The following is a 12,641-nucleotide window of genomic DNA, read 5'->3' on the forward strand; positions in this document are numbered from 1 at the left end:
TCAGTTATATTTTAATCTATATACCAAGAGCTTTTTTCCTCCAAGTCAAAGGCACATACCTACTTTCATCCATTCCATTCCCATCCACCATCACTTCCCCCCCTCTCATTTTAGCTCCTCATGGATGACAGGTCATCCATGTATCCCACCCACTGCTCTGGGTCAGAAGCAATGTAACAAGACATAGTACAATCACAGCATGGCCGCTTCACTATCAGCAACCTCCCCCTTATGCAGAAAAAAGAAGATAGGGAGAAATCCCTTCAGGCTGCATCAAAATATTCACACACAAGCACTCCCTATCCCACCATCCCCCTCCCTTCCCTTTCTTGCACAACAGTATCTTCTATACATAGTCACTCTCCACTCACCCCTATCTCCTACTTTCTCCCTTCCTTGCTCAATGCTCCTTCCACCCCAACTATCCATTTCATCCTCGGTTGTCCCCTCAAGTTCACTCCCTCCACCTCTACCTTCCATACCTCTTTTAATAATCTTTCTTCACTCATTCTTGCCATGTGTCTAAACCATCCTGGCAATCTTTCATCAGCCCTATCTGCCATCTCCTTTTCCACTCCTCTCCTCCTCATTTCTCTCACTATCTAACCTAGTAACCCCTACCATACTTCTCAGACATTTCATCTCAATCACATTTAAAATTTCCCTCCCTGCATCTCTTAAATTCCAAGTTTCTGCCCCATACAATGTCATGAGCACAATCACCCCTTCATACGATCTTCTCTTTGCATCCATTCTCAGCTGCCTATTTCTCACAACACCTTTTAATCCTCCCAGGCATTTATTTGATTCTCTCAATCTACAATTCACCTTCACCACCACTCCTCCCTTTCCTGCCACATACGACCACAAATACCTAAAGCTATCCACTTCCTCCAGCATCTCTCCTTTTAGACATCCAACTTGCTGCCATCCTCTCCCCTTGTACATCTCATCACTTTGCTTTTACCCACATTTACCTTCAACTTTCTCCTATCACATACCTTCCCAAACTCCATCACTAACTCCCTTAATCCCTCCTCTGACCCTGCCACAAGTGCAGTGTCATCAGCAAACAACAACTGGCTCACCTCCCACTTTTCTCCATTTTCTTTAACCATCTCCAGTCCCCTGCCCATTACCCTTGCATTTACCTCCCACACCACCCCATCCATATACATATTGAACAACCATGGTGACATGACACATCCCTGACACAGTCCCACTTTTACCTCAAACCACTCACTCTCTCCATTTCCCATTCTAACACAGGCTCTACTACTTTCATAAAAACTCTTGACTGCCCTTAACAGCTTTCCTCCAATACCATACATCTTCAAAACCTCCCTCAATGCCTTCCTGTCTAACCTGCCATAAGTTTTTACCAGTCATGTTTTAATCAGGGCTACGGAGTCGGAGTCGGAGGGAGTCGGAGGTTTTAGCTGGAGTCGGAGTCGGAGTCGGATTTTTTTATCCGACTCCGACTCCTTAAGTCCAATAATGTTATTATTATTATTTTTTTTAACATGGTTTCCCTGTTTGGTTTTACCAGTTGTACAATTTAACAGTTTTTGTATGGTTTTGCTTTTATTTTTGGAGGCAATAGTGAGTGTGTGCAGTGTATATGTACACTAAGTGGTCTCTCCAGATGGAAACAAAATACAATATCAATAATAAAAATAAAAAAAAATACATAATACTGACAAGCTATCGTTGTCAGTCTGGGTAAAAGTGTTTGTGGTCATGTATTTGTAGTTGTTTCCTGTAAGGAGAGTGAAAAAATATATATATATATAATATATATATATATATATAATATATATATATATAATATATATATACATATACATATATATATATATATATATATATATATAATATTGTACTATACTGCAATGCTTTTACTTCAACATAAATAAACATCAATTCGTGCTGCCACCATGTGACGGCATTGTGTGCTACTAGTACTAACTAATGTAAACAAACAGCTGCAGATTCTGCCTGAAGCAGTGTCTCCCAGTGAATTTACTTTTCCTTCATTTTCGGTAGTTTTATCGCATTTTCCTTTAATAGAAATATGCTAGATTATGATAAAGCTACTTCAGAATATGAAAATCATACATTTATCAAAGAAATTTAGTGGTTTGAAATATACGAAAAAGAAACAGGCTACTGATCATGGTTACTAGTGAATACAATAGGCCTACAAGTGAAGCAATGAAAAATAGAAATCAGAGTAAAGAAAATCACGAACCATTTTAATCTAATTCAAAACTGATTATGCTATAAAGACAATTGCAAATTAGGCCTAAGTGTACCAGATATTTATGCTTTAACTCATAACCATAATTCTATCTATCTATATACAAAAGGCTTTTTCCCCCTTATCAGGGAGGTAGCCAAGTCAAAAGGCATAAACACACTCCCACCCATCATATCCACTACGTATGCACTATGCACGTACGTCTTCATGTATGTAAAAGTCAACGGAAGTGCCCTGAGATAAACTTTGACCAGTCTCAGAGGCCAGATAGGAATGACATTAGAGCATATGTCACAGCATTTGATGATGACTGAAAAGGGGAGGAACAACAGCAGATATGAACAGTGTGCACAGGGGAAGGTTGTCTCTCTCTTTCCTGAACTGATTCCTGGTTTTTATGATAACATGGTGAAATTAATTCTGCAGTAAGTACTAAGTAGGGCATCCTCCATTAACCTTTCCTCATCATGATTTGTCACATTTTTTTCCTAATATTGTGATAGAAGGTTTATGAGATTGGACAAATGAAATAACAGATGATTTTTTTTTTAGGGGGGAGGGGAGGGGCACAAAGGAAAAAGAAAATATCTAGCTTGAAGTGGCAACTCTGCCATGACAGATCTGAAAGTGCTAATAAGCTGGTAGATGATCATGAGCATAAATAATACCATTATATATTTAATATATATATGTTTATACGAATATACGTGCTTGTGTGCATATACATATATAAAGCTGGTTGAGTGTATGTGTGAGCATATTTATCATACAAGTGAATGTTTCACGTAAAAAATAATATACATGAAAAATATAAAATGCTTGCTGAATAGGTGTGGGAGGCTGGTATATGGATCTGCAGAATAGATTTCCACATAGGGGTCAAGGAGTTAAGGAGTCGGAGTCGGAGTTGGAGGAATCAAAGGAGTCGGAGTCGGAGGAATCAAAGGAGTTGGAGTCGGAGGAATCAAAGGAGTTGGAGTCGGAGTCGGACCTTATACCATCCGACTCCGCAGCCCTAGTTTTAATAATCTCAAACTTCTGGATACAATATCAGACTTTTCCCTCAATATTAATACACTCATTACTACTACTACTACTGATACTATTGCTACTACTATTATTACTACTACTACCAGATGAAGCTGTGAATAATATAAAAAAAATTGTTTTGGGTTTCAGTGACTGGAAACCCACAGCCCTGTCATGGATGGTTAGTCCCTGGACTGTCCTTTTGATCTCTCTGGGATCAAATATTAAACTGTTGTTTGTGTTGCATTAATGTGTGACTGTTTCTACATCACCAGCTTATAGTAGTGCGATGAGGAGGGGGAGAAATTGCTAGCTCTCAGCTCCCCCTATGTCACCGTTTCCCAACCCTGGGGTCGTGACCCTAAGTGGGGTTGCCAAGCGTTTTTCCTGGGGTTTCCAAGACGTCTTGTATGCTATTTTTTGTTGTTGAAAAATTATATGAATTCAATACCCCATCTGGGGTATTGGGTGCATGTTATTGTGGCAACGTAGCATGCAGTTGATATTTTAGGGTCTATATGGGGTACCCCTATGGAGAAATGATGACACTTTTACACTACGACTATCCCTTCGTTATGCTGTCCACCAACCCTTTGTTATTGTCCAGTACCATTTCTCTGAATATTCATTTTTTTTTTTTTTTTTTTTTTTTTTGTCTACCCTGTGGTGGGGGAAAAGAATGCTGCCACCACATTTTTCCACTTGAGTCTTAAGAGGCGACAAAAAACGGGACGGGGGATGGGATTAGAAGTCCTGCTACCTGTAGCCCCAAAAGGGTCATTCCTAAAGAAAGTAAAGGCATAAGAGTGTCTGGGAGTTTTCCAACCAGTAGCCTAAGGTTTGGGTCTTTTAATGCATGTGGATGTGGTGCAGATGAAAGCAAAAGGGAAGAAATAGGCAGTATGTTTGTGAGAAGAAAGATGGATGTGCTGGCTTTGAGTGAAACTAAAATGAAAGGGAGGGGCAAGTGTGAGTTTGGGAGTGTAGTTGGGAGGTTCTCAGGAGTGAAAAGAGGACAAAGTAGAGAAGGGGTGGCTATCCTAGTAAGTGAAGAGATAGGTAAGCGTGTGGTGGAGTGGAAGGAAGTTTCTTCAAGGTTGATGTGGATGAAGGTGAAGCTGGGAAGGGAGATGTGGGCTTTTGCAAGTGTGTATGGGCCTGGTAGTGAGAAGAGCATACAGGAAAGGGAGGCAATTTGGGTAGATTTAAATGAGTGCATAGAGGGATTAGGGAGAAATGTTAATGGACTTGTATTGGGAGACTTTAATGCTAGGGTAGGAAACGAACCAATAAATGGAGTGATTGGGAAGAATGGTGTTCCAGGTAAAAATTGTAGTGGAGAATTGATGGTGGAGATGTGTCTTGAATGAGAGTTGATGATAGCAAATACAGTGTTTAGGAAGAAAGTCAAGCATAAGTACACATGGGAGAGGGTGGTGGATGGAAGGGTGGCAGATAGAGCGTTAATGAACTATATAGTGGTGACCAGGAGTATGGTAGGAAGAGTTAAGGATGTACATGTTCTAAGGGGAGAGAGTAGGGGAATATCAGATCATTTTCTGGAAGATAAATTGAGAGTGGAGAATAGGTGGAGAAAGAGGAAAAGGGCAGAAGGTAGGGAGGTACTTACACTGAACTGCTTAAATGAGAAACAAAAGGAGAAGGAGTATAAGAAGAAGCTGAGAGAGTGGGAGGGAGTGAAGGATTGAGTAGAATTAGGAGTGGATGAGTACTGGGGATGGTTCAAGGAGGGAGTCATGAGGTGTGCTAAGATGGTGTGTGGAACAAGGAGGGTGGGAGGAAATAGAAAGAAGGGTAGTGAGTGGTGGGATGAGGAAGCAAAGAAGGGTGTAGAAGAGAAGATGCAGGCTTTCATAGATTGGCTACAAATTAGGACGAGGAAATCATATGAGAGGTACAAAGTAAAGAGAAGGGAAGAGGAGAGCAGATGTGAAATGGGGTAAGAGTATGACAGAAAATTTTGAAATTAATAAAAAGATGTTTTGGAAAGAAATTAAAAGAGGAAGAGGAGGTGAATCAAGTAGAGAAGAAAAAGTAAAAGGGGCATCAGGAGAGATGAAAATGGAAGAGAAGGCAGTGAGAGGAAGGTGGGCAGAGTATTCTAGGGAGTTGCTAAATGTGAAGGAGGATAGGGAGGGAAAGGTAGTTGCAGTGGGAAGCGCTATGAAAATGAATGATGAGTGAGGAAAATGGAGGAGAAATAGGGAAAGATGAAGTGAAAGCAGCTGTTAAGATGATGAGAGCAGGTAAGGCACCTGGGTTGGATGGATGCCATGCAGAATGTCTGAAGAAAGGAGGTACAGTGATGGTGGACTGGCTGGTGACGTTACTCAATGTTTGTTTGAGACAGAGTAGAGTGCCGGAGGACTGGAGGAGTGCCTGTATAGTTCCGCTTTACAAGGGAAAGGGGGACAAGTGTGAGTGTAGTAGTTTCAGAGGGATCAGCTTGTTGAGTGTAGTTGGGAAGGCTTATGGGATGGTCTTGATTGAGAGGATTAGGAGAGGAACAGAGGGAGTAATTGGTGAGGAACAGTGTGGTTTTAGGACAGGTAGGGGTTGTGTAGATCAGATTTTTGTGGTAATACAGATATGTGAGAAAGCTTTAGGAGAAAGGTAAGGATATTTTTTGGGCTTTTATGGATTTGGGAAAGGCTTACAACAAGGTAGACAGGAAGGTGCTGTGGGAGGTACTGCAGATATATGGGATAGGAGGAAAGCCGTTAAGAGCAGTCAAGAGTTTTTACGACAGCAGTAAAACTTGTGTTATGATTAGAAATGGAGAGTGAATGGTTCGAGGTAAAGGTGGGACTTCGTCAGAGATGTGTTATGTCGCCCTGGCTGTTCAATCTATACATGGATGGGGTGGTGTGAGAGGTGAATTCAAGGGTAGGGAATCAGGGGTTGGAGATGGTTAAAGAAAATGGAGAAAAATGGAAAATAAGCCAGTTGTTGTTTGCTGACAACACTGTGCTTGTAGCAGGATCAGAGTAGGGATTGAGGAAGTTAGTAGCAGAGTTCGAGAATGTGTGTGAAAGAAGAAAGTTGAAGATAAATGTGGGTAAAAGTAAGGTGATGAGATGTACAAGGGTAGAGTGACAGCAGGCTGGAAGTGAGCATTAAGGGAGAGACTGGAGAAAGTGGATAGTTTTAGTACTTGGGTACAAATGTGGCAGGAAAGGGAGGAGTGAGGGTGGAGGTGGAATGTAGACTGAGAGAAGCAAGTAAATGCCTTGGTGGATTAAAAAGTGTAATGAGAAATAGACATCTGGGAATGGATGCTAAGAGGAGGTTATATGAAGGAGTGATTGTACCAACAGCACTGTATGGGGGCACAAACCTGAAACATAAGAGAGGAAAAGAGAAGGAGTTTGAATGTGTTTGAGATGAAATGTCTGAAAAGTATGAGAGGGGTTACTAGGCTAGAGTGAGAAATGAGGAGGTGAGGAGGAGAACAGGAGTGGAAAGGGAGCTGGGAAATAGGGTTGATAAAAGAGTATTAGGATGGTTTGGACACATGGAAAGAATGAATGAAGAAAGATTAGTAAAAGAGGTGTGGAAGGCAGAGGTGGAAGGAGTGAACATGAGGGGTCGTTCTAGGATGAGATGAGATGGATGGGGTAAAAGGGGCATTACAAAAGAGAGGAATGTCTGTTGAGGAAGGATGGGAGAGGACAGAAGATAGGGGTGAATGGAGAAGGGTTGTGTATGGATGATGCTGTGATGCATGAGGGGGAGTGGGTGGGGGATGGGGGATGAGGAAGTATGCATGAAAAATAATTTGACGCAGCCCGAAGGGATTTCTCCCAGTCTTCTCCTCTTCTGCATGAGGGGATGGAGAGGGGGGGTGTCACCAAATTAATGAAGCTGCCTTGCTGCGGATGTGCTATGTCTTGCGACACTGCTTCTGCCCCTGGGCAGTGGACAGGATGCAGGGATGACCTGTCATCCAGGAGGTGCCAAGATGAGAGGGAGGGAGGAGGGTGGAGGGGAGTGGAATATGTAGGGAATGGAATGGGTGGGAGTGGTTTCTATGCATTTTTCTTTTTGGCTACCCTCCATGTAAGGGGGGAAAAAGCCTTTGGTAGATGTATGTAATACAATAACCTTGATGACGTTAAGTTTGTCTTTTATAACCTTACATTACCTTTCTTACATATATATCTATTATACTTGTCCCCTAATTTTTACAATAAACAACTAGTCATATACGTTAACACGTATACAAATAGATTAGTGGGGTTGCGGTCATATTATGGGGATCATACTGGGGTCGCCTGAAAAAAAGGTTGGGAAACACTACCCTATGTGAAAAGGTGATGGAAATATAAAGTTATTAGAGCCCTCAGGCCCAGTCCAAAAACCAAGTGTCAGCCCACTGGGGCTACACCTCCAGATGGAGATGAGGAGGCTGACAGGTTCTGAAGATGGGCAGTAGGGAAATGATTCTCTCTGATGTCTGTCTTGCATGACCACCACTTGTAAGTACCTGTTACTGGTCCCAGGTATACATGTACATGTACTGAAGGTCTCCCGTTTATAAGGGAAGGTGGCTGTCCTTTCTATCTCAGTACTTCAGGTATCAAGGATTACCCTGTCCCCTGGCACATTATTTGAGCAAGTTATGAACCCAAGACAACCAAAGAACAATTCTTCTAAATAATGTAAGTTAGCCTTTTGAGTGTATGAAGAATTTTCCTTGGGAGAAAAAATTGTCTGACAACAATCAGAATAAATATACAAGTTAGACTAAGCACTCACACACTTGTCAGGATATACCCAACCTTTCAAGTGCATAAAATACTTTTTCTGGCTAAATAAAAATAATCTGGCAACAACTAAAACAAGAACACAAATCAAGCTACACACTTCAAGGGTTAAAATTTTCCTATTCAGTCCCTTCATCATTTTTTTCAGATAGATATGTCTCCAAAATTTCACACCAATGTAACTCATCGATATCAAACCCTTTATGAAAACCTTTAAAAGAAAAAACTCACCTGCAGCACCTTCTTGATCTACACCAAGCAAGAAGCCTCCAACAATCACACCACAGCATAATATTGCCCTCAAAGTTGTTTTCTGACCTAGTAATCAAAAATGTATCATATGCTGCATTAGTATCTTTTCAGCTACACAATCATGAATTATATAATCACTATATTTCATCAATCACTTTCTATAATTATGGTTTCCAAATTGAGGGGCACATCCCTCATTTCAAGGGAACATACAGTACACAATTACCTGGGGGTGAAGGTGTTTAAGATATATTATGATGTAACATATGGAAAGAATGAGTGAATAAGGATTAGTAAAAGAGGTGCGGAAGGCAGAGGTGGAAGGAGTGAATATGAGGGGGCGTCCTAGGATGAGATGGATAGATGGGGTGAAAGGGGCATTACAAAAGAGAGGAATGTCTGTTGCGGAAGGATGGGAGAGGACAGAAGATAGGGGTGAATGGAGAAAGGTTGTGTATGGATGATGCTGTGATGCATGAGGGGGAGTGGGGGGGGGATGGGGGTGAGGAAGTATGTATGAAAAAAATTAGACGCAGCCCGAAGGGATTTCTCCCCGTCTTCTCCTTTTCTGCATGAGGGGATGGAGAAGGGGGGTCGCTGAATTTATGAAGCAGCCTTGCTGTGGATGTGCTGTCTTGTGACACTGCTTCTGACCCAGGGCAGTGGACAGGATACAGGGATGACCCCTCATCCAGGAGGTGCCAAGATGAGAGGGAGGGAGGAGGGAGGAGGGGAGTGGAATATGTAGGGAATGGAATGGGTGGGAGTGGTTCCTATGCCTTTTTCTTTTTGGCTACCCCCCGTGTAAGGGGGGGAAAAAGCCTTTGGTATATGTATCATATATCCTTGCTGTGGATATGCTGTGTTTTACGGCACTTCTTCTGACCCAGGCCATTGGGCAAGATGCAGGGATGACCCATCATCCAGGAGGAGCCAAGACAGGAGGGAGGGAGGGGATGGATGGGAGTGGAATATGTGGGGATGGAATGGGTGGGAGTGGTTTTTATGCCTTTGTTTTTTGGCCACCTTCCTTGCAAGGGGGGAAAAGTCTTTGGTATATGTATGTACTTTTCTCTTTCCAGAATTGAGACTATTCTTCACTCAAAAATGAATAACGATCACTTCTACTATCCCTCTATTCTGTGACACTCCTTAAATTTGCCCAGTACCACCTCTATGAGTCCACCATTTTAGTACAATTGTGTCTCCAAAGATAGATGTGCTTTTTACCTATCTACATATCACGGGATTTTTCTCCCTAGGTAGCCAACTCAAAGGCATGTACCCTCTCCCACCCATTCCACTCGCCTCCTCCCTCTCATCTTAGCTCCTCATGGATGACAGGTCATCCCCATATCCCACCCACTGCCCTGGGTCAGAAGTGATGTAGCTAGGCACGGGCTCTTTATGGTCAACAAAATAACATCTGGGGTATTGGCTGCATGTTGTTATGGCAAAGTAGCATGCAGTTGATACTTTAGGGTCTATATGGGGCGCCCCTATGGACCAGAGCCACACATCATTTTGTCTGTGATAGAGGAGGACTCTGCTAACAGAGAAATGATGAAACTTTTATTATATTGCTACTGTCTCTCTGTTATGCTGTCCCCCAACCCTTTGTTGCTGTCCTGTACCATTTCTCTGAATTTCATTTCCTTGTTTTGCCTACCATATGGTGGGGGGAAAAGAATGCTGCCACCAAGTATTCCCACTTGGCTCATAAGAGGCAAGAAAAACAGAATGGGGATTGGGACCAGGCATCCTTCTCCCTGTAGCCCCACAGGGGACATTCATAAAAAAAGTAAAGGCACAAGAGGGTCTAGGAGTTTTCCAACCACCACCCTAAGGTTTGGGTCTTTTAATGTGCATGGATGTGGTACAGATGAGAGTAAAAGGGAAGAGATTGGTAGTATGTTTGTAAGAAGAAAGATGGATGTGTTGACTTTGAGTAAAACTAAGCTGAGAGGGAAAGGTGAGTGAGAGTTTGGGAGTGTAGTTGGGAGGTTATCAGGAGTGAAGAGAGAGTGAGGGAGAGATGGGGTGGCTATACTAGTAAGTGAAGAGATTGGTAAACGTGTAGTGGAGTGGAAGGTTTCTTCAAGGGTAATGTGGATGAAGGTGAAACTGGGAAAGGAGAAGAGGGTTTTTGTAAGTGCATATGGGCCTGGTAGTGAGAAGGGTGTAGAAGAATGGGAGGCTTTTTGGATAGATTTTAACGAGTGCATAGAGGGATTAGGGAGGAACGTCAATGTAGTAGTACTGGAAGACCTTAATGCTAGGGTAGGAAATTAACCAATTGACGGAATGGTTGGGAAATATGGAGTTCATAAGTACAAATGGGAGAGGGTGGTGGGTGGAAGGGTGGTAGAGTGTTAATGGACTATGTAGTGGTAGATAGGAGTATAATAGGAAGAGTTAAGGATGTACATTTACCTAGTTGTACTTTATGGGATGGGAGCTATTTTAATAGGTCACCTCTATCGAGAACTTCCATCCCTTTCATAATTCTGGAAATGGTCAACAAATTGCCACTTTCCCTTCTATGCTCCAACGTTGACAACTGTAATTTCTTCAATCTTTGTTCATATGTCAAGTTTGATAGTGTGGGTGCCATTTTTGTCGCTGCTCTTTGGATTCTTTCTAATTTTCTTGTTTTTCTTAGTGCTAGGTGCCCACATTGATATAGCATATTCTAATTTCAGTCTTATCAATGTGATAATTATTTTCTTAACCATCTCCTCATCCATGTAGTCAAAGGCCACTTTCATTGCTCTTAATAAGTTGTAGGTCTCTCCAAATAACTTTACTCCTAGGTCCCTCTCCGAGTTTACTTTTTTGACTACAGTACTTTGTTTCCAATCGTATACTTTCCCGAAACTCTATTTTTGTCTCTTCCAAATTCCATTATGCTACATTTCTTGATGTTGAAGTTCATTTCATATTTCCGGCTCCATTCCCATACTTTATCCAGGTCACCTTGTAGCGATCTGCCATCTTCTTCTGTTTTCACTCTCTTGAGTAATTTGGCATTGTCAGCAAAAATGTACATGTAACAATTTACTCCTTCATCCATATCATTTATGTATATGGCAAACATTAAGGGAGCCAAAACAGAGCCTTGTGGGATGCCACTTTTTACATCTTCCCATTTCGAATTTTTGTCTCTAAGTACCACTCTCATTTTTCTCCCAGTTAAGAAATCCTTCACCCAATCCAATAGTTTGCCTTGAATTCCTCCTATTTTTTCAATTTTACTTGTTAATTTTTTGTGTGGTACCTTATCAAATGCTTTCTGCAAGTCCAAGAAGGCACAGTCTGCCCATCCATCTCTTTCTTGTATTATCTCAATTAGTCTAGAGTAAAAACAGATTAGATTTGTGGTGCACGATCTTCCACTTCTAAAACCAAATTGTTTGGGATTTATTATTTTGTTTTCTTCCAAGTGTTTGGTTTTATTTAATTTGGTTTTATTTTGTTTTCTTCCAAGTGTTTGGTTTTCTTCCAAGTGTTTGGATAATCTTTTCGCATATTTTTGCTACTGTAATTGTGAGGGACACCATTCTAAAATTTGTAGGATCTTCTCTATTTCCTCCTTTATGTGCTGGTACTATGTTTGCATCTTTCCAATCTTGCGGCACCTTTCCCTCTTTTAGTGACAAGTCTATTATCTTGTGTAGTTTATCTGACAGTTCATCTATATACTTTTTCAGTATCCAATTTGCAATTCCATCTGGCCTGTGCAACTTTCTGACATCTATGGCTTTTTATTTGGTCTCTTATTTCACTTTGTGTTATTTTCATTTCCTTCATCATGGGTGAACTTTCTAGTTGTCCATCCTCCCAGGGTTGTGAGCTTTCAATTGTAAAAAACAGACTTGAAATGCCTGATCATAACTTCTGCCATCTCTGTGTCATCTACGTATTCTTTGTCTCCTTTGTGCAATTTTATTATATCATGTTTATCCTTTAATTTGTCATTTATATATCTGTGCTAAGGGGAGAGAGTGGGGGAATATCAGATCAATTTTTGGTGGAAGGTAAGTTGAGTGGAGGATAGATGGAGAAAGAGGAAAAGGACAAAAATTAGGGAGGTGCTTAGAGTGAACTCTTTAAATTAAAAAGAAAAGGAGAAGAAGTACAAGAAGCTGAGAGAGGAGTGGGAGGGAGTGAAGGATTGAGTAGAGCAAGGAGTGGAGGAGGAATGGGGATGGTTCAAGGAGGGAGTCACAAAGTGTGCAAAGATGGTGTGTGGAACAAGAAGGATGGGAGGAAATAGAAGGAAGGGTAGTGAATGGTGGGATGAGGAAACAAAG

The 12,641-nt window shown here is 41.5% G+C and overlaps 1 protein-coding gene across 5 annotated transcripts in view; it reads right to left on the reverse strand.

The window, feature by feature from the left end:
- Positions 1 to 12,641, reverse strand: part of LOC143037569 (GDP-fucose transporter 1-like) — a 49,229-nt gene that overhangs the window by 18,595 nt on the left and 17,993 nt on the right. For all 5 annotated transcript variants that reach the window (XR_012967481.1, XR_012967482.1, XR_012967480.1 and 2 more), the window contains exon 5: positions 8,308 to 8,394. Coding sequence is in view for 1 of the 5 variants with exons in the window: in XM_076205998.1 (XP_076062113.1) it covers positions 8,308 to 8,394 (87 nt within the window). In the remaining 4 variants the exon portion in view is untranslated. The remainder of the gene's footprint in view (positions 1 to 8,307; positions 8,395 to 12,641) is intronic.

Source organism: Oratosquilla oratoria, chromosome 22 (genome assembly GCF_046742065.1).
Source record: "Oratosquilla oratoria isolate Oo_2021 chromosome 22, ASM4674206v1, whole genome shotgun sequence".
NCBI classification, from domain to species: Eukaryota; Metazoa; Arthropoda; class Malacostraca; order Stomatopoda; family Squillidae; genus Oratosquilla; species Oratosquilla oratoria.